The following is a 22,792-nucleotide window of genomic DNA, read 5'->3' as shown; positions in this document are numbered from 1 at the left end:
AACACCATGTCCTATTGTCACCTGCAGGAGGAGTTGAGTTGTGTGTCTGTGATGTGAGTGCTTTGTGTGTCTGTGTGTCTGTTGCAGTGACATCATGTGATCATCCTCCTCTCTCTCTCTCCATCCTCAGCCACCCCCTCTGATTGGTCGACTGAGCCCGGTCCACTTTCTGACTCATCCAATCCCGTGTCAGAGAGAGCGGAGGAGGAGGGGGTGTGATGTCATCAGCTGCTGACTCACCAATCACATGAGATCAGTCTCGCTCGCCCTCACTCTCTCTCTCTGTATTTCCCACAGACCCTCAGTGATTCCAGTAAATACATCAGCTGACTGAGTGTGTGTGTGTGTGTGTGTGTGTGTGTGTGTGTGTGTGTGTGTGTGTGTGTGTGTGTGTGACATCATACAGCTGATTTCCTCGGCTGATGTCAGACTGATTTCTGAGCAATGACCTCATCCTGCAACATGTGGACACAGTGTGTTCATTTACATACATGCAGACTTTGTGTGTTTGCAAATACTAATAAAGTAAATTGATGCAGTTTAATATAAAATAAATATCAATATGTTACATGAATATATTCTTATAAACTCCAGGTTGATCAGTGTGTATATAGATGATGACCAGTGGAGTGAATGATCATGTGACAGGTGTGTTCAGGTGTGTTAGTGTGTTGATGCGGAACATTGTGTTGTTGGGTTTCTGCAGGTGTCGGCAGATTCTGAAATTCACTGACACTTTTCAGCTTTAAGAGTCTGACGTCGATCACATGACAACACGACTCTACGAGATCCTGCCGAGGTTAACGCAAAACATCTGTCTGCAGCTGTGAGTGTGTGCACAGTACAAATGAGGGTGTTGTGCACCAATCAGCACAACAAGAGTCGCTGAGTCGCACTGAAGCTGTTTTTCCATTTAAGGAGAGAGAGTCAGGGGGGGGGGGATTCCCTGGAAAACAAAGGCTCTTTGTTGAATTGTAGTAGAGTCATAATGTCAAAGATGAGTCAGAGAGCAGTAATAAAAACAAGGTCAGGAGCGTGTGAGGAGGCCGCTGCTGCGTTCAGGTCCAGATTCAAACATGAAGATCCTGCTGCTGCTGCCCCGTGATTGGCTGATAACTGCCTGAATAAGCAGGTATGCATGTGTTCCTAATAAACTGCTCGATAAGTGAATATATACATACGTGTGTAAATATGACTGGACTTGAACTTGTTTGAAGACTCGTTTATAGTTCAGATGAATCATCAGGACTGTTCAGCCTGTAGGGGGCGCTGCAGCCTGTAGGGGGCGCTGCAGCCTGTAGGGGGCGCTGCAGCCTGTAGGGGGCGCTGCAGCCTGTAGGGGGCGCTGACAGGGCCTCAGGGCTGCGTGTCTGTGGCTTTCAGGTGAAATGAAGATATTCTGTAACACTGAATCGTTTCACGGTGAATGAAGCTTTTCTTCTTCTGCAGAAGCAGGAAGCACCTCTGCCCTGTCATCCACCAATCACCACGCGTTTCCTGTTTCTGCTATAGTATGTGTATGTGTGTGTCTGTGTGTGCATGTGTGTGCATGTGTGTATACGTGTGTGTGTGTGTGTGTGTGTGTGTGTGTGTAGTAGTTAAACAACTAAATTACCTTCGAGGAAAAATCCAGCAACATTTTTCCTCCAGAGAGCAGGATGATCGTTTGTGGCGCCAACGTTTTCCTCCAACCAACCCCCGACTGATACACACACACACACACACACACACACACACACACACACACACACACACACACACACAGCTCACTGTGTGTGTGTGTGTGAGAGTGAGGTTAATAATACACCATATTTAGTCTGTATTGTAACTCTGATGATAATGAAGTGACAGTGTGTTGGACCTGGAGTCATGTGACCAATCAGATGTTGTTATTATGTCATCTGTTTATAATCAGAATATACAGTTTATAGTTTAGCATCAAAATATACACAAAGTACCAAAAGTAAAAAAACTTCTGCAGAAGGGTCCACTCCACAACAACATAGATTCAATCCTTGATTCATCATCAGGTAAATATAGTGAATTGTTCAAATAGTTCACAGTGAACAAAGTGAATCTGTTCAAACTTCAGTCATGTGACTAGACCGAGCGTCAGAGGAGCCAATGAAACGTGTTCGACATGAAAACACTTCAGTGTGTGTGAAGAATGATTCTCCTGTTGCTGCAGAGCCCTGACGACCTGGGTTCTCCTCTCTGCTCTGAATGTGGGCACATTCCTCACACACACACACACACACACACACACACACACACACACACACACACACACACACACACACACACACACACACCTCAGTTGTCAGAGTTCAGGTGGAGTTCCTAGAAGTGTGCAGACAGAGTCCTGGTTCCTGGGTGGGCCGACTGATGGAGGAACAAAGTCCAGGCATTCAGCTCACTGTATGTGTGTGTGTGTGTGTGTGTGTGTGTGTGTGTGTGTGTGTGTGTGTGTGTGTGTGTGTGTGTGTGTGTGTGTGTGTGTGCCTGGCTCAGCTGATGGGTTCTAGGAAAACGTCTTGAGAGGAACAGCAGTGTTTCTGCAGCAGCTGAAGAAAGTCACACATGCACAGAGAATACATATAAACATACATCTCCAGACTCACTATATTTATTTGTATTATTATTATTTCAGCTGAAATGAAAATGAAAAGTTCTTTCGTCAACAAAAATCAAACACACGTCTGAAACCAGTCACACACACACACACACACACACACACACACACACACACACACACACACTCTCTCTCCTGTTACCAGATGTTGCTGATGAGGTCACTGTCTCAGGGCTTCTCCTTGATGAATCATCACACACACACACACACACACACACACACACACACACACACACACACACATTGAGGAAGCGACCATATAAACAACAACCTGTCGTCAGCTGACTCATCTTTATTCACGTGTTTCCTTGTTTGTGTCGTCCTCTCAGTGTTTGATGATTATTTTATGATTATCAGTGATCAAGTCTTTGTCGTTAAGGCAGTACACACACACACACACACACACACACACACACACACACACACACACACACACACACACACACACACACACACACACACACCTGATCTTGAGAGATCAGAGACCTGAAGATAGAAATGAGCTGAGCTGCAGATTGTTCTGCATGTTTTCCATGTTGCAGGTGCACGGTGAGAAAACGTGTTTGCTGAGCTCAGTAAAAACACTAGTTACCTGCAGAGTGATCATTAGTGTGTTGATAACAACAGGTCATGTTGCAGGAACATTAAAAGTCTGAGATGCTGCTCTAACTGAAAATACACAACTTATAGTTGAACCAGGTGTCCTCGTCTCAGGCCACAGGGACAAGGACCTGTCTCTGGCATATGACGATGCCACCGGGGTCTCACCACAACAAACCAGTTGCTTTTCAGCTTCTTTTATTCTTTACACGCAGGTGAAAACATAAATCAAGTCCTTGCCTGTCTCTCTGTGTCTCTCTGTCTGTCCCATCAGTTCCTCCCGTGTGTCTCTCGTGTCTCTGTGTCCAGGGAGAGTTGATTGGACAACTAGTCTCAGCTCAGCTCATCATCTCTCCCTGGTTCACCTTCTCTCTGAGTCTCCTCCGCAGACTTGGTCTTTTCTTGGGCGTATTTTGATCCAAATACAAGGAGGGGAGGAGAAACCCCCCCCACTGACTCTAACTCTCCCCCGAGAGCTGCTTCAGACGGAGCTCCTCAGTTCTCTGGATCTTCTCTGGAGGATCACGTGTGAGACTCAGTTTCTCCTCCTGAGCTCCTGTACAAAGTCTAAATCCAGGAGCAGTGTGAACACAGCAGAGGATCCAGAGGACGACATGTCTGACAACACACACACACACACACACAGCTGTGTGCCAGGGTCAGTGTGTGTGTGTGTGTGTGTGTGTGTGTGTGTGTGTGTGTGTGTGTTTGTGTTGAGGTTAACTGAGTCACATGGTCTCATGACTCGTCTTTGTTCTCGTTGTTCATGTTTCTGATTGTTTTCTCTGACTAACTTGTTTTCAAGTGTCCAACAAGTCAACACAACAACCTCACATCTGTTTTCAGTCGTGATCATTCAGTCACTTATTTGTAGATTCAGTCCTGAGATTTATTTTTATTATTAAAGAAAATGAAATAAGTTTTTTTATCCAATTTATTTCAGATGGAATAAATTTGATCAAATATAAAAGAAGGACAAAGAAATCAACAGACAATAATTGTGTGGTTTAATTCATCAGTTCTGAGCAAAGAGTTTGAATCAAACTTGATCAAAACTCTGAAGTTTAGCAGAAAAGTGTGAAAAGGTTTGTGCGTCTCGCTGCATCATTAACATCTGAAACTTTAGCTGATCAGGTGATTAAGACACGAGACAGAGGACGAGTGGTCGAGTCGCTGCAGACGCACGAGTCACAGGTCAGGAGCCAAAACAAGAAGCCATGTTGACATTATGTAATGCATTGGATTGGTTAGTCATGGTGTCACATGCAGCCTCATTAATGGCTCTGTGTGTGTGTGTGTGTGTGTGTGTGTGTGTGTGTGTGTGTGTGTGTGTGTGTGTGTGTGTGTGTGTGTGTGTGTGTGTGTGTGTGTGTGTGTGTGTGTGTGTCAGCTTGTCCCCTGCAGCAGTTTGTCAGCACAGGGTCAGAGGAGATCTCACTGTGGCACAGACAGTTAACTGACACATGAACTGACCCACAGGCTGAAAACAACTGAACTGTCCTTTCACACACACAGAACAATGAGGCTCAGTAATAAAGATCTTATCTGGTCACAGCTCGGCCCTTCTTCTATTTTCACAAGAACATAATGAACAAAAGAACATGCAGCTCCACAAACTCACATTCATACAACACTCACTATATTTATATCACAATAATAATACAATACAATCCAATACAGAACAATAATGAACACATAAAATCCTCACAGGGATTAAAACTCACACGTTTTGTCTCAGGTCGTTTTCTGATCCGAGTCTGAAGCTTCACGTCTTTGTTCCATGTTTCCTTTGATCTGTTAGTTTCACGTTGTAACTTAGGGACTAAAGAACGTACGTCCTGTCGTCATCACCTACGTGGGCGGAGTCTACCGATACTTGACTCTGATTGGTTTGTAGACGGCATCTGACGGGGGGGTGTTGTCAGGTGGGGGGGTAGTAGTCTTTCTGTTTGAATGGAGGAAATGAATGAAGCTTCATTTGGTTGCCATGGCAACATCATGATGGTAATACTAGCAGCATCAGCACCTCCAGGCGCAGTACTCCACAGTACTCCACAGTACTCCACAGTACTACAGTACTCCACAGTACTACAGTACTCCACAGTACTCCACAGTACCCCACAGTACCACAGTACTACAGTACTCCACAGTACTACAGTACTGCTTCTTCTTCTTCTTCTTCTTCTTCTTCTTCTACTGTTTAATTCTGTCTCTACGTCCTGTGATTGGTCCAAAAGTCCAAACTATCCAACAAAGTGTTTTCACTCTGGAACAGAACCTGGTTCAGTTTGATCCAGACCCAGAACTCCTCTTCTGCTCTGAGGAACCTTTCACACCTGATGTTCAGACTGAACTGGAGAGTCTGAAGCTCTGAACCCAACCAGGTGTGAACGACGTCCTGAGAGTTTGTCTCAGTTATGATGATGATTCTGACTCAGTTAATTAACACGTTCATTTCTACCCTAACCTTCATCATGATGAAATACATTTGATTCGTTTAGAGCCTTTAATGCTCAAAGACTGAAAGAAACAGAAGTCAAAAAGTATAAATATAAGATCAACAGAAAATCAGCTGTTCTGAAAACGTGTGTTTTGAAGGTTTGACAGTTGAGTGTAAACATCCTGATGTTGTCACACAAACATATTACAACATGACCTTTGACCTCTGAGCAGAGCGTTGATGGTTTCACTTTAATCTGAGTTACAAACTGAAAACAGTTGTTCTGCAGACGCGTCTCATTAAACGGAGACTCGTCAAGTGGATTAATGAGTTAGCGTTAGCGTCCCTCAGCATGCGTGTGTGCGTGTGTGTGTGTGTGTTAATCCGCTCAGACATCTGGTGTGTGTCTGCCCTGACAGCAGTGTGTTCAGACAGTTTGGCTTCACACACTTGTTCACTTCACGCCTCATTAACTGTTTAATGAAGAAAACAAATATCACTGTTTGGTCATTTAAAACTTTATTACATTTTAAATCATATTTTAAAGAGTCGACATGTTGATTCTTTGTTCAGTCGTCATGCAGAAGAAGTTGTTGACGTCCTCATCGATGGACGAGTTTCATCTACAGGACTTTTATAACTTTTATAACTTTTATACACAGGCTGAGTTCCAGAGGAGCAGTTAGTTGGCACGGCAACGAGTGTGTGTGAACAGTAGGAGTGGTGGAAACAGCAGCAGTTCTCTCCATGACTCAACACCCCCCCATACACACACACACACACACACACACACACACACACACACACACACACACTGAGGGATTCTGGGTCATCCTGTGTCCCCCCCCCTCCGGTGGCCTCATCATCAGCAGCAGACCGGGGATTCCCAAACAACGCTCCGTTACCATGGGAGACATCACTGTCGCTGTGGTAGCCCAACTCACTAAGAGCGTGCACACACACACACACACACACACACACACACACACACACACACACACACACACACACACACACACACACACACACACACACACACACACACACACGGTCCTGTGTATTGTGTTACCTGTGCAGTGAGATGGAGGCTGTGGTCCAACACACACTCACACTTGTTGCCGTGCCAACTAACTCTCTCTTGTAGAAGTTAGCGTCCCGTAAATAGAAAATCCTCAAAGCTCTTATTTTGGCGACTTTCTTATTTTTCTTATCATTTGCGGTCTTTACAGAAAATTAGATAACGTTATTTACACAAATATTAACTTGTTATTTCATCTTTATTAAAAATGTTTTTGTTCTCATTTCCAGATGATGCTGTCACTACAGGAGCCATTTTGTTTCGGAGTTAAAGTTCAGAGCAGGAAACAAAGAGGTTAAATCAGTAACTGTTCAACCTCCAGTGACCAAATAAGGAAACTGTTGGCTCAGTGTGTGTGTGTGTGTGTGTGTGTGTGTGTGTGTGTGTGTGTGTGTGTGTGTGTGTGTGTGTGTGTGTGTGTGTGTGTGTGTGTGTGTGTGTGTGTGTGTGTGTGAGGAATGTTAGGAATGAACTGGACGATTCTCTGGAATCAGAACTTCCCATAACTCTCCCCCTCTCTCTCTCTCTGGTTCCACCTCGCTCTACCACTCACTGTGAAGCTGCAACATCTTGTGGCCAAAAGTCTGTGGACAGATTAGTTAGATCAGCATTTATACATCAAATGATTTGAACCTTAACTTAAAAGAATGTTTTGTACATGAACACAGGTACATAGTTTTGAGGTATTTGTACTTTACCTGAGTATATTACATTTATTTTGTTAACTTTATTTACTTTAGCCTCATATTAAAGGATGATGTTTGATTCTAGGTTGAAACTTTATTAATGGCAGCCGTGTACTGTGTTGTTTAAATGACTGAATGCACCTGAATGCACCTTCATCAGCTGCAGTTGTTAAATGAAGTGTTTCTGAAGTGTGTGTCCATGTGAACACGTGAAGACATGAACTGACTGATGGAGTCGTTCAGAAGCACCAGGACAACTTGACCTGATCCAACAGCTTCGTGATGATGAGACCAACACAGCTACTGGAAACTGTGGAGGATTACTGTAAGTCAGTGACACACACACACACACACACACACACACACACACACACACACACACACACACACACACACACACACACACACACACACACACACACTCCTCCATGACATTTTCCTCTTCCTGCCTCTGTAGCTCTGAGTTCCTGTGAAACACTGATCTGACGTTTGTCCAGGAAATCCATCAAGTCATCTCGCAGGAATGCAGCAGACACAACTCCTGCAGGAGGAGACGACCTCCAGACGTCCTCCACCCTTGGACACTGCAGCGTGAGGAGGAGTTACCCATGATGCACAACCAAAAACAGGAAGTCTAAGGAATCTAAAAACAACAAAAGACCAGGAGCTGAACTGTATAAAATGTTGAGTGAACAGCTTCTCTACAAAGACAAGAACTGAAAACATTATAATAAAACACTATTAAACAACAAATATAAAATGTTGCTGCAGGACGTTATCTTAGATGAGTCACAATCTGAGTTCATGAGGAAGTGACAAGTGACAATAATATCTGTGTGTGTGTGTGTGTGTGTGTGTGTGTGTGTGTGTGTGTGTGTGTGTGTGTGTGTGTGTGTGTGTGTGTGTGTGTGTGTGTGTGTGTGTGTCTGTGGTTCTGTTGTGTGTTTTTGTTGTAAACATGTCTCTCATATGTTCTTATTGTGTTTGAGCTCCTGCACCAAAGACACAAAGATAAATGACACACAACAGAACAAAGTTATAAACAGTCATCACAGTCTCCAGGGAAACTTCTCCATGTGTTCAGGCTGTGGGTCTCAAACCGGCGGCAGCTGCACCAGAGGCCCAGCGGACGACGTGTGGGGGGTGGGGGGGTGAAGACACCAATTAGCAGCTGATGGTCTGTTGTTAGAGAAGCAGCTTGGATCAGTGCGGAGACGACAGATTGCAGAGCTGAACTCAGGAAGCTGCTCAGAGTTTCATCTTTAAATTCTGTTCATTTCATTTTCCTGCTTCACGCTGGAAACGAAGCATCTGTCTTCTTATTGTTTCTGTCACTAATCTGACCTCCTCATATTCCTCCTTTCACTGCTTCACATCTGCTGTCAACACCAGGATTAACTCAGTCATCATGTCGTGAACACAGAATAAAACAATACAGCGTTTACTCTTAAAATATAAAACCAACAATATCAGATAATAAAGTGTCGTGTTTTTCTCTTTGTTTTAAAGGAAACTGATCATTTGAAAATAAACTCAGGAAATTTGGAAAATACACAATTTTACAATTTATCTCTTAACGATGTGATATATTGTCCTCATGTTTTAACTTGTTTGATAAAACTAAAACTTTTTTCTGACGTGAAATAGTTTATTATAAAGTTTATTCCTCAGAAAACATGCACATTAATTATAACAGAAAATATTTTCATCAGTGGTCTCTGGACAGGTGTAAAACTTTCAGGCTAAATAAAAAAAACTACAAATAACAAGTTACATGTTTAAAACTTATTATGATAGAAGAATATTAATCAAGAAATATAAGAACTGGAACAGAAAAATGATGATTCATTAAAACAAACAATATGAAAACACATTTAATAACTATAATATTCTGATAATATTACAACTTGATCTAATAAACTATGATTTTGTCAAATAAAACTACAAACTGTAACTTTGTTATGATAAATCTAGGTCATAAATATTCTACTTTATTTCCCATGATGATCAAAACGGGTTCCACATGAAACTGAAACAAATATGAAAAACTTTTTTCTACAAAGAAAAGCCTGATTTTGGTGCTGTGGTCGTTTCCTGTTTTAAATATGATTCATTATAGTTTGTGGAATTTAAAATATCTGCACACTTTTGATTTGTTTCCCTGAAGTTGTCGTCTGAGGCTGAAACAGGACAGTGATTTATTTTCTAGTTCGTCTCATGATCTTCTCACTGCGTCCTCCTCACGTGCTGGTGTTTGTTGGATTTCTCGTCCAGGGAGAAGTCGTCGTGACAAACGGACGTTCAGCTGCCGACAGCTTCCTGTTTTGTCTCCTGGTCGATGAACGGGATCGAGACGTGACACAGGAAGAGGTTCACCATCAAAACTGTGTCTGTCGAAGCCTCGCAGATCTTAGAGGAGAAGATAAAAGATAAGATCTGATTCCTACAGCTCCATTATTCTATATTTATATAGACACACATATATATATTTAATATCTCACAATGTCGTTCATTTACACATTAATGTTGTAATCAAAAGGTTTTAGGGAGGAACGCAATAGAATATATATTTTTTAAGTCTTTTATCCCGTTTGTCATCGACATTCTGAACTCCACTCGGCGTCTGCTGCATTTTAACCCATCGTCTTTATTCAAGGTTTGAACTGTTTCAGCTGCTTTTAAGTTTTTTATAGTGGCTGTTGCACTTCAACCCACAGAAACTGAGCTGATATCTAAGTTTAGATTTATTTTGTCCTTCCATCTGTGTGTGTGATTTAATGTTGTTCTGCTGAGTTGAAAGAATATAAATAAATGTGTAATTACAGAGAATAAATAAAGAGTAAACATCACAAATCAGTCAGAAGAATTTGGTCGTTATCGATGATTTCAACATTTGTTAAGGTCGGAGTGGTTTTGATATAAAGAGTCTGTTCCAGGGATTAGATGCAGCCGAAGGCCCGGGTACCTCAGGGGTCAGGATGGAGTGAGGAGGCTGAAATAAAGAAAGTGATTCCAGCTCATTTCAAATGTTATAAACAAGAAATCTTGATTTGACAGGATGAAGACGAGTCAGAGTCACGAGGTGAAGACGAGCTGCTCGGGATGAAGAACCTCCGATACTGCACGACCCCCCTGTCAATCAACCGGCCAACACCCAGCTCCCCTAACCCCCATCACCACGCTAAGGGGGGGGGGGCTATAAATAGACTGAAACAGACCCCTGACCCCCACCACAAGAGCCCCCACCCACATTCAAGACCCTCCTCCAACCACCAGAGCAAAACCACAGCTGCCACGCCACAGACCCCGCCCTGCAGCAAGAGGGAGGGGCTGCGACCACAGCACATCCAGAGGAGCCCCAACCCCACCCTAACCCCCCCACCACACAGCAGCACAGACATGTCCTGCAGATAGATAGATATAATAATCACCTATATATATATATATAATATATATTATATATATTATATATATATATATATATATATATAGGTGATCACAGCTGGAATCAGGTGATCATCAGGTGATCAGGTCAGAGACGGGTCTGAACAGGAGGTCGAGAGTATGTCAGAGGTGAAGTGTGTTTGACGCCTCAGTGTTTTCAGTTTCTCCAGCTCTGAAAGACTCGAGGTGTGAAACTGCCTCCAGCTGTTGACCTCCATGGGGGGGGGTCACAGGGACAGTCAGCTGATCATCTGTTTTCTGCCACGTGTCTGTGTCACATCCACAGAGGAGACAAAACCCAGTCACAGAAAACTAGAACACATGAGATGTTCAGGGACTGAGGACGGACACAGGACGGAACAGGACAGATGTCTCATGTTCATGAGGACACAACAAGTGAAAAAGCTCCAATAACGTCTCCTCGTCTCAGTGGTTCTGGTGGAAATGCTCCTGTTTCCTGAGGAAAGTTCCTGTGGTTGACAAACTCTTGACCCTTTTCCACCAAGACAGTTCCAAGACCAGTTTAGAGCCGGTTCCTGATCTGGAGCCAGTTCTTTGTGTTTCTGATCCAAACAACCGAGTCTCAGTCTGAAAAACTGTTTCCAAAGTGGCACCAACTTGTTTCTGGTCTAAAAGTAAGAGCTGTGAGAGGCTGGGGGCGGAGTTATCGTGACCAACAGGAGCAATCATAACTTTGTTGTGTCAACTTGTGACGTCACTGCTCCGTGTGTAAAACACCACATTAGTGTTGGTGAACACCAAACTTCAACGCACCAGAGGAAAGAGTGAACAATAAAAATAAAAACAGTAACTGTAACTAAAAGTAGTGTCTGACAAGCATAAAGTGTGTGTGTGTCTGTCTGTGTGTGTTTGCGTTTGTGTGCGTGTGTGTGCCTGTGTGTGTGTGTGTGTGACTTTGACGTGTGTTGAGCAGCGGCTCTGAGAGGAGACACAGCTTCACAGAGGATTCTGGGAAAACTATGTCAAAAGGGAGATAATGTAAAATGGGCAGATTTGTGAAGTCTGGGGGAGCGAGCTCAGACGCCTGAATCACTGTCTGTACATGAAGAGTGGGAGTCAGACTGTGACTCTGTGTGGTCCCTCCGCTGGCAGATTAAACTCTGGCTTTACCACACGTCTGGAGCCACAGCGGCTCAGTCAGACGGGTGGAGTCAGTGTGGAACAACCGTCTGAGCGGCCGACACACACGGCTTCATGAGGACCTGAAATCTGCAGCTCTGGTTGATCCAGGACCTTGTGTGAAGAAACAGAAGTGACAGAGTCCTGATGTCTGAACAACTAAATTCATGAAGAGTCTTCAGGTTCAAAGTCGCTGCTGATTCTAGAGAAAATAACAGATTTAGGACTCACAGTGGTTCACACCTTGTTTGGTTCAGAGCTTCAGACTCTTCAGTTCAGACTGAAGCTGAACATCAGGTGTGAAAGGTTCCTCAGAGCAGAAGAGGAGTTCTGGGTCTGGATCCAGCTGAACCTGGTTCTGTTGGTTTCATGAAAACACTTTGTTGGATAGTTTGGACTTTTGGACCAATCACAGGACGTAGAGACAGAATTAAACAGTAGAAGAAGAAGAAGAAGAAGAAGAAGAAGAAGAAGAAGAAGAAGAAGAGGAAGCTGCAGTCTTCACCTCCGAAGATATAATGTTTGAACCATGAGGACGTTCATTTGGTGCATTTGAACTAGTGTGGAGTACTGTAGTACTGTGGTACTGTGGATTACTGTGGTACTGTAGTACTGTGGTACTGTGGTACTGTGGATTACTGTGGAGTGCTGTAGTACTGTGGTACTGTGGGGTGCTGTGGTACTGTAGAGTACTGTAGTACTGTAGAGAAAGACTACCAGCCCCCCACCTGACAGCACGCCCACGTCAGACGGCGTCTACAAACCAATCAGAGTCAAGTATCGGTAGACTCCGCCCACGTAGGTGATGACGACAGGACGTACGTTCTTTAGTCCCTAAGTTACAACGTGAAACCAGAACTAACAGATCAAAGGAAACATGGAACAAAGACGTGAAGCTTCAGACTCGGATCAGAAAACGATTAATTCACTAAAAGCTTCAGAGTCAGTGAGAAGTTCAACAAAGTGAAGAAGACTCTGAGTTTGTCTCAAAGCTTTTAGAACTGAGATCAAAACTGAGGACGAGTCAGAGAGGAGAACACAAATGTCTTATTACATGATGATTTTATTGTGTATTTAAACACAAGTCAAACCTCGCTGTGTGTTTAAAGCGGTGGTGACGGGCATGATGGGAGACAGAGTCCTGCTCGGACTCGTCTCTTCAGTCTGATGCAAACGAGCTGCAGGTTCACACACTGACGTCCAGCTGCTCGTTTGCATCTCATTTGCAAACAGACACGTTCCAGCGCTGCAGCAGATCCGAGTCATCGCTGCTGCACCTCAGCACATTCCAGCTCCTGCATGTGGCTCCTGGGGACAAGGTGTGAAGCTGCAGATTTATACTCAGGATGATTCATAGTGTTAAAGTTGATGAAACTTCATCTGTGGTTCATCACTGCAGCAGAGAAACCTGCAGGAATCAGAGGATTCATCAGCAGGGAACCAACAAGGAGAATGTGCTCAGGTCAAAGTTCAAGTACGTGTTCATCTGCTCATGTTAAGTATTATTGTAATAAAATGCTCTAATGTCTCAAATTCTCTGATTGGCCGGCTGCTCCACTCTGTTGTGATTGGTCAAGCAGCATGTTGTCATTTGCATATAACACATATCTTGTGACATCATGATGCCCCACATTTGCATAATGCAGACCGAGCAGATAACACGTAACACACACACACACACACAGACACACAAACAGACACACAAACACAAACACAGACACACACACACACACACACACACACACACACACACACACACACACACACACACACACACAAACACACACACACACTCACACACACACAGACACACACACACACAAACACACACACACACTCACACACACAAACACACACACCCACACACACACAGACACACACACACACACACAAACACACACACACACACACACACACACAGACACAAACAGACACACACACACAGACACAAACAGACACACACACACACACACACACACACACACATACACACACACACACACACACACACAAACACACACACACACTCACACAGACACACAAACAGACACACAGACACAAACAGACACTCAACACACACACACACAAACACACACACACACTCACACACAGACACACAAACAGACACACAGACACAAACAGACACACACACACACACACACAACACACACACACACTCACACACACACACACACACACACACACACACACACACACACACACACACACACACACACACACAGACACAAACAGACACACACAAACACTCACACACACACAGACACAAACAGACACACAACACACACACACACACACACACACACACACACACAACACACACACTCACACACACACACACACACACAAACACACACACACACTCACACACACACAGACACACAAACAGACACACAGACACAAACAGACACTCACACACACACAGACACACAAACAGACACACAGACACAAACACACACACACACTCACACACACACACACACACACACACACACACACACACACACACACACACACACACACAGACACACAAACAGACACACAGACACAAACAGACACTCACACACACACAGACACACAAACAGACACACACTCACACACACACACACACACACACACACACACACAAACACACACACTCACACACACACACACACACACACACACACACACACACACACTCACACACACACAGACACACAAACAGACACACAGACACAAACAGACACTCACACACACACAGACACACAAACAGACACACAGACACAAACAGACACACACACACACACACACACACACACACACACACTGAGCAGACAAGCTGTTGAAATTAAAAGTATGCGATAAGAAGCTTTTATTTTGGAGGAGATGTGGTTTCCTGTATTTACGAGGCTCTGCTGAACAAACAGATAACACACACACTGGTCTGGACTGGTGTACATGTGGGGACAGGACAGGTGTTTACAGATGTTCAGTACAAAGCTGAACAGAGGCCTCACGATGGAGGACCCACAATGCACCGGGGCAGCTCAGACACACACTGTGTTAACAACAGAAACACTGACACGTATCCTGTGACGTGATGATGTCACTGAGTTAAACTGTGGCTCATCTCGTCTGAAACTTCATCTCATCCAATATTTCTGTGATTGAAGGGTTTTTATTCTCAAACTCATCATCCTACACACAGAAATATGGTGTCTGATTGTTTTCATGAATGATTCTGTGAGAAATCAGTGAAGTGTTGATGCTGTTCTGTCGATGTGAAAGAAAGAAAAACCTTGTGATGCTTCTCTTCTCCAGGAGGTCGGAGTTGACACTTCATTCAAACTCAAAGACAAAGATGTGACAAGACGAGAATTTTTATCTAATAATGAAATCAAACTATAGTGTAAAGTGACCATGTGTAAACACAGAGAAAATGTCCTTCTGTATTAATCAGCTCATTAGAAACTCAGTGGTTATAGAGCTTCACACAATCTATACATCTATATATCTATATATATAACCACATGTATATCTGATCCTGCTTCATAGACCTCAGGTTGAGTCAGAGGAGGAATCCCAGAGGATTGTTAGAAACACGTCTCTGTCGGGTTCTTCGTCGTAACGAGCTGCTTCTTCATCACTGTCAATCAAACATTTGATCTTTTACTGAAATGTTTAAATATCACGTGAAAACCATTTTCACATATTTGATTTGATTTGTTTTCAGCTTTTGTTTCTGAAACTCATTAAAGCACTTTGATGTTCAGACACTAACCCAGAGACCCCCTCGGTCTGACTCACTTTATCAGGACTGAGGAGTCGACTGAACGCACCGTGACTCATTCAGAGCTCTGAGGCTCAGTCAGGCGGCGGGAGCTTTTAATGTGGCGGGTTTAACCACAGACAGTGATTCCTGCCACGTGCTGCTCCACTTCTTGCAGACGCCATTATCTCCATGACGATCTGATCCTCTGGTTCCTGCAGGATCTGAAGAATCTGAACGTTTCAATAAAGTTTGATTCAAACACAAAGATTTAGTTCAGTTCATCTTCATCAGTGAACACGTCGGACAGGAAACACACCGACGTGCCAGAGTCTCACTTCCTGTTCAGAATAAAACACAATGCACATTTTTAGTCTTTTCCAGGTTTTCCAGGTTTGTCGGTGCCGGTCTGGACTCAGACCTCCTCTGGTTTGTGGTCTGCAGACAAACAGCAGCAGGACAGAGGAGGGAGGGGACGTTTGGTTTCTTCATCAAAGTGTGGTTTGGGTGGGTGGGGTGACACATGGGAGGTTCACACCACACACAGTCTGTAATTGTGCCTTGAGTCTGTGCTGCTGATGAAGAGCTCTGATTGGTTAAAACTAACCTCTGACATCACTGTATGAACGTCAGGTGAACTTAACTTCTACTTTTTATTCTGGACTTTATGAAAAGAAATAAAAAAGAAAGAAATGTATCAGTATCATGTGTGTTTTATAAATGTCTGATTTCCTTCATTCCTTTTTCTTTTCTTTTGACAGAAAGTCCACTTTGTTGTTTCCTGGTTCACGTCACAGAATCTAATGCAAACTATTTTATTCTAAATGAAACAAGTTCAGAGTTTATGGATCAAAACATGAGTTTGAAACATAACGAAAGTTTTTTAATATTTCTGCTGTTTGACCTGGTTTGAAAGTGAAAGCAGCTTCATGTATAAACTCCGTTTTCTTTTCAGAGGAGGAGTAGGAGGAGGAGAAGGAGAAGGAGAAGGAGAAGGAGGAGGAGAAGGAGAAGGAGAAGGAGGAGGACCAGGAGTCAGAGGAGGGGTCAGAGGAGGAGGAGGAGAAGGAGAAGGAGAAGGAGTAGGAGGAGGAGAAGGAGAAGGAGAAGGAGAAGGAGAAGGAGAAGGAGGAGGACCAGGAGTCAGAGGAGGGGTCAGAGGAGGAGAAGGAGGAGGAGCCTGTTCTGCGGCAGGACGGACGGGGAGACGCCCAGTGCTGTAAATTTAGCCTGAGCCAGGATAAAAATAGCTGCGGTGGTTCAGAGCAGATATTAATAGTTCAGAAAACGCTGCCCGTTCTCACTCTGCTTCTTTTTCCACTGCAGCTCCGAGTTCCAGAAAAAACATGGAAAACCGGCTTCAGGTTTTATTTGATCACACAATCTAAACAGCTCACTCGGGACAAACTGACTTCATGTTTTAAATCAAAATCCATTTATAAAGAGGTAAAGTCAAACAGAGGAAGTTGTGTCTGTGACTCTGTCCACACAGTGAAGACAAACTGATAAAGACTCCGTCCACTAGGTTTTAATTTAAAATCTTCTCTGCTGCAGATCCGTCTGACGTCCTCACGACGTTTCAGAGACGATGAAACAGGGAAGTTTATAAACGCTGCTGGTTACGTTTTAGTTTGAAAACTCTGCGGCTGCGTTTTACTCTGGACGAACAGAAACTGAGATGTTTGGAAACGATGACGCTCACAGCCTCTTGCTGATTGGTTCTTTTCAGTCAGGACCTTCTCTGATTGGTCTCCTGTCACATGACCTCCTTCATGAAGAAAACAGCCACCATCAGCCTCAGCTCCCGTAGAACAACATGGAGCATCACAGTGTCACTGTTGTCTTTGTGAACAGTCGTGTGGATGAAGCCTCAGAAACTGAATTATATAATGAATGAATATTTATAACCGAATAATTAATGTGTTGCATAAGAGAGAGAGAGAGTGTGTGTGTGTGTGTGTGTGTGTGTGTGTGTGTGTGTGTGTGTGTGTGTGTGTGTGTGTGTGTGTGTGTGTGTGTTCTGACACGCCCAAAGAGAGAGCGGAAAGAGTTAGAGAGCAAGCGAGCATGAAGCTTCATAGAGAGAGAGAGAGATACAGTCATTGTTGTTATCAGTGAGATGAACAAGGACTTAAAGGATGATTTCTTCTCTCTCCTCCTCCTCCTCACCTCCTTTCATCTTCCTCACCTCCTCTCCTCCTCTCCTCCTCCTCCTCTTCCTCCTCTCATCCTTACATGGTCAGTGACGCTGCAGAGGGATTTCCCTACGCAACACGTAGCGATGTGTAGACGTGTCCGTCGTTATCAAACAACCACCGCCGGCTCTGGCTCCATCTGTTTCCATGGTAACGTGACGCAGAGCCTCCTCCTGCTTGTGGAACACAAATATCAGCTGTAGTGACACTGAGCTGCTGCTCAACCCTCTGAGTCCAAAAATAAAGAGCAGTCACACTCTGACGTCTCTGAATCAGATGTCAGATCAGTTTCATCAGCGTCCTGTGACCCTGTTTCATTGTGTTTTACACAAGTGTCAAAAAGCTGAACTGTTTTAGACACACAAACACGGGTTTTGCTTTTTGGGATAAATGCATTTAGTTGATGGTCGTCGTGGTCATTGTGGTCGTGGTCATTGTAGTCGTGGTCATTGTGGTCGTGGTCATTGTGGTCGTCACCTCTGGTCCTCAGTCCGTCACAATGATCCTTTAAAACGCGCAGATAATCACACAAACGTCTCCACAATCAGAAAATATCCGACTGACACATGAACAAATATCAACTCAACACACTGGGCTCACTGCTGCCATTGCAATATGCACACAAACCGTATCCTGGCAGCTGATTGGCTGAGCTGTCCGTTACCTGGAGGAATTTATCTTAAACTTAGACGAGTCGTGGCCCCGTCCGCCCTGCAGGCCCCGGCAGGGACGGGCCGGCTGCCAAAACAAACAAACCTGCGTCAGCAGAGCGGCGGAGTCCCCGTCACCTCCAGAGCGAAGGGGGCGTGGTTACAACAGGGTGTGACATCACAGGTAGAGGCCGTTGGCGTTTGTACCGGGTTGCTGAACTGAGTTTAAAGCTCAAACACACACACACACACACACACACACACACACACTGAAAACTGAAGTGACTTCAGCAACAGAAAACAGTTCATCAGTTTATCGCCTCACAGATCTCCATCTCCAGCAGAACATGTGACCTGCTGCAGCTTCATGGTGAAACTTGAGTCATGAACTCGTTATTTCAATGCTCAAGTCAACCCCCCCCCTTTAGTTTCTCAGACTCACATTCAAACCTGAACCTTAATAAAACCAGGTCCTCACAAACATAGACACTCCAGCAGCAGAACACACACCATGCAGACGGAGGCGGTGTGAAGATCCACCAACGCTCCTCGTGTGACCAGCGTTCTCCAGACCTGCCCTCACTTTCACACGGGGACAAAAGTATGTGGACACCCTAACATCTTAAAGTCCAGAACAAACAGGAGATTAAAGTGAGTTCTGAGCAGCTGAAGGTTCCAGAGACTTTAACCAGGATGTGACTACAGCTCAGTTTACAGCTGATTTACACATGAAACACATCAGATACTTTTATAATCTGATAAAGAGCTGGACTTTGATTTGTTTCATTAACTTGTTCAAATTGTAAGAAATCATCTGAACAACGATGGAAAGTGAAACATTCAACATGAGGTGGAGAGAGAACGACTGAACAAAAAGACACTGAGGTACAGTGTGTACAGTGTGTGTACTCTGTGTACAGTGTGTACTCTGTGTGTATTTTAATTGATTTTAAAATAACAAATGGAAGAGAAAACAGGCATGGCACTTTTGTCCATTTGTGTGTGTGTTTGTTTGTCTCTCTCTCTCTCTCTCACTCTCTCTCTCACTCTCTCACACTCTCTCTCTCTAACCCCCCGGATGAAACACTCGTAATCGATCGTTTCTGCTTCAATCATTTATTGATCACAACAGTTGAATTCATGTTCATTGGCTCTGTTCACTTTTAACCGCTGACATCATCACGTCACTTATAATGAAAACATATGACGTCACGCTCTCTGACAGGTGAGCAGAACTCCTGCAGCTCAGGTGAGCTCCGCCCCCCCTCAGTCATTGGTCAGTTCAGTCACGTGACAGCCAGGTGCTGCCAATCAGCATGTGACGTTTCAGTATTAACTCTCCCGTCTTCTCTGGACCCGAACCCTTCTGGTCCACTTCCGGGACATCATGTGCACCCGGGACCAACTTATCCACCAATCGGGAAGCAGGAAGTCCTTCCCCCCCTCCCTCTCCTCTCCCCGGGGCTCGTCCTGTTCGGTCCGTGGCGTCACTCTAACAACGGTATTCCTCTTGTGCATGAGGCCGGTTGTCGGACTGGTTCCTGTGTCTCGCCGCTGGGCGGCGGTCTGGCTCGGCTCCGCTCAGCGGTCCTGCAGCGCCACGTATGGGACCCACTGGTTCCTGCAGCGACTCTCGTCACAGAAGCTGCTGACGTCCTGCAGGGCCGGACACTGCAGCGGCTGCACGGGGGGGTTCTGCACCGAACACAAGAGGAGAAGGTCGGTTACACCGTGCACCGTCATCACAACATCAAAGAGACATCAAAGGGAACATTCAACTGACGGTGACCAGCAGGTAACTCAGTGGCACATGGACTTACCGTGACCAGGATGCAGTGCAGGTCCCGGGGCTCGTTCCCGTTACTGTCCTCGGTGTCCTCCTCCAGCACGTGAGCGAGCCTCCTGACGCCGGACACGCGCATGATGTTGATGTCGTTGTCGCAGCAGAACGCCTGAAGCAGCGTGAAGTGGATCTGCAGCGCGATGTCATCTTCATCCTCCTCATCGGTGGCGAGCACGCACAGGACCACGCTGTCCGGGTCCCTGAGGGGCACGAGCAGAGGGGGGGGGTCAGTTCACGTATCATCACACTGCTGTTAAAGGTGTTAGTAAAGTGATGCATTCTGGGTCTTTATGGCGAATTATAGATACTTACACATTCATGAGTTTGGCGGACTCGTACACGCCCACAGTGAGACAGTTCTGCCGTTGGGCCGCGACCAGCAGCTTCTCCAGGGCCGCGCGCACCGTCTCCATCCTGCACACACACACACACACAGGGGTTAGAAACGTGACCGACACCGGTCGTGACACCTGAAACATGCACCCGCACGGGCCTCAGGACCGGGTCCCCCCCCCCTGCACCCGGAGTGATCGTGCGTCACGAGCTGAAGTCACGAACCTTTTCTCGGAGCAGTTCGGTGCGATCACTTCCTCCAGAGTCATGTTGACGTCAGACAAATAATCCACCAGGTCCAGAGTAAAGATCATTAAGATCCGGTAAAGTCCCGTGGACCGTTAATCCAGTTCGTCCAAATCCGGGGGAAACTGCAGAGTAAAGTTCCGTGTTCGATGCCGCAGCGGAGTGTGAGCCGAGTGTGAGTCCAGCGTCCGAAACCCGGAGCTTTATTCTGTCCGTCACCGACACCCCGCGCCCTCATTGGTCCGCTGCTGTCAACACGTCCCCCGGACTCTGCGCTCATTGGCTGAACGAGCTGCCGACGGAGGAGAACCCACGTGGGGTGTTCGGAGAATCCCCCTCTCTCTCTGCCCCCCCCTCTCCAACACTTCAGTTGTTACAGCAGCAGGTCAAGATGAACACAAGAGAATCCAGAAATATAAAGAGAGTGCAGAATCAAACTGCGTCTCAGAGTTCTGAGTCGTTGTGCTCGGTTCCCCTGTGGAGCTACGGACCGTTACAGTTCAAGTCCCATCGCTTTGTGCATCAGAACAAACGTTATAAACACAAATGTGCAAAAGGTTATTTTCTGTAGAAAGTAGTGCAAAGGTAAAGAATGACCAGACCAGTGCTGGTTATGTTAAATGTTATTTTCCATTTCATAACGTTATAATAAACCTCAGGACAACATTAACAACAGAAGCAGTTAACTCAACAATCATGTGTCATATTGTTTTTATTCTGTTTACATTCTACAAATTGATGTTCTCATGTTTCACTGGTTTTACTTTATAACTTTATATCTTAACTTATCTCATGTCTCATGTTTCATATCAATCACACGGTGACGTCACCGTCTCATCCCGCACCACGCATCTGCACCAGGTCTCTGACGCCCCCCAGTGGCGCTGCGGTGACACTGCAGATGTTCGTGTGTGTGTGTGTGTGTGTGTGTGTGTGTGTGTATGTGTGTGTATGTGTGTGTGTGTGTGTGTGTGTGTGTGTGTGTGTGTGTGTGTGTGTGTGTGTGTGTGTGTGTGTGTGTGTGTGTGTGTGTGTGTGTGTGTGTGTGTGGTGTTGTGTGTGTGTGGGGGGGTCTCTGTGGTGGTTTCAGGGGTTTTAACATATTTACTCTTTAAATGAAATCACGTTCACTTTCATTTGATACTAAAAAATAATCTTTAAATATTCCAGATCTAATTTTCAAACTTTAATCTTACTTCCCTTAAATCCCTGAATTGTACCTCAATAATTGATTTTACTTTGAAACAGGTCAGTTAAATATTTAATGAATCAGTAATTAAAGAATATTTAAGATTTCACTTTGTTGATCTTAAAGTTAAAGACTTTAAGTCACTGATGTCATAGATTTTTACATTTCATTTCATTTAGCTGACGCTTTTATCCAAAGAGGAACAAACCAGAACTACAAGAATCAAGAAAGTACAATTTCTTCAAGAAAGCCAAACTACAAAGTTCTATAAGTTAGTGACATGTAAGTGCTACTAAACTGTTTAAACTTGTATTGAAGGATTTGACCCTTATCTTAACATAAACACTTCCTCAAATCTTAAGTAGAAGTTTAAGGGTCAGTTTGACCTTAGGATAAATGTCAAACATAATATTTTGAAATAAATTGTGCAAATAATATTAAACTATAAAACTATATTTAAACAAACTATAAAACGATATCTAAACAAACTATATAACAATATTAAACAAAGTATTTAATATATCTAACAATATGAAAACATTTTTCA

General features: G+C 44.5%; 2 protein-coding genes across 7 annotated transcripts in view; both read right to left on the bottom strand.

The window, feature by feature from the left end:
• Positions 1 to 22,792, bottom strand: part of LOC118121592 (receptor expression-enhancing protein 6) — a 719,670-nt gene that overhangs the window by 118,100 nt on the left and 578,778 nt on the right. The gene's annotated exons all lie outside the window — the stretch shown is intronic.
• Positions 19,735 to 21,245, bottom strand: LOC118121018 (growth arrest and DNA damage-inducible protein GADD45 beta). The gene is made up of 4 exons (XM_035176622.2): positions 21,036 to 21,245; positions 20,790 to 20,891; positions 20,455 to 20,677; positions 19,735 to 20,329 (listed from the first exon to the last, which is right to left on the bottom strand). The coding sequence occupies exons 1-4, from the start codon at positions 21,122 to 21,124 to the stop codon at positions 20,216 to 20,218; spliced, it is 528 nt and encodes a 175-aa protein (XP_035032513.1). The 5' UTR covers positions 21,125 to 21,245; the 3' UTR covers positions 19,735 to 20,215.

This window comes from Hippoglossus stenolepis, chromosome 14, assembly GCF_022539355.2.
Source record: "Hippoglossus stenolepis isolate QCI-W04-F060 chromosome 14, HSTE1.2, whole genome shotgun sequence".
In the NCBI taxonomy this organism is placed as follows: domain Eukaryota; kingdom Metazoa; phylum Chordata; class Actinopteri; order Pleuronectiformes; family Pleuronectidae; genus Hippoglossus; species Hippoglossus stenolepis.
Note: the sequence above shows the minus strand (reverse complement) of the source record. Positions and strands in the feature narration are given on the sequence as shown.

What these genes read in the sequence shown, in the direction of transcription:
- LOC118121018 (XM_035176622.2), bottom strand. Translation starts at nt 21,124, where the DNA reads ATGATCTTTACTCTGGACCTGGTGGATTATTTGTCTGACGTCAACATG. An exon ending in CCGAACTGCTCCGAGAAAAG is followed by an intron (nt 20,892 to 21,035) that starts GTTCGTGACTTC and finishes GTGTGTGTGCAG; the next exon opens with GATGGAGACGGTGCGCGCGG. An exon ending in TGCACTGCATCCTGGTCACG is followed by an intron (nt 20,330 to 20,454) that starts GTAAGTCCATGT and finishes TGTTCGGTGCAG; the next exon opens with AACCCCCCCGTGCAGCCGCT.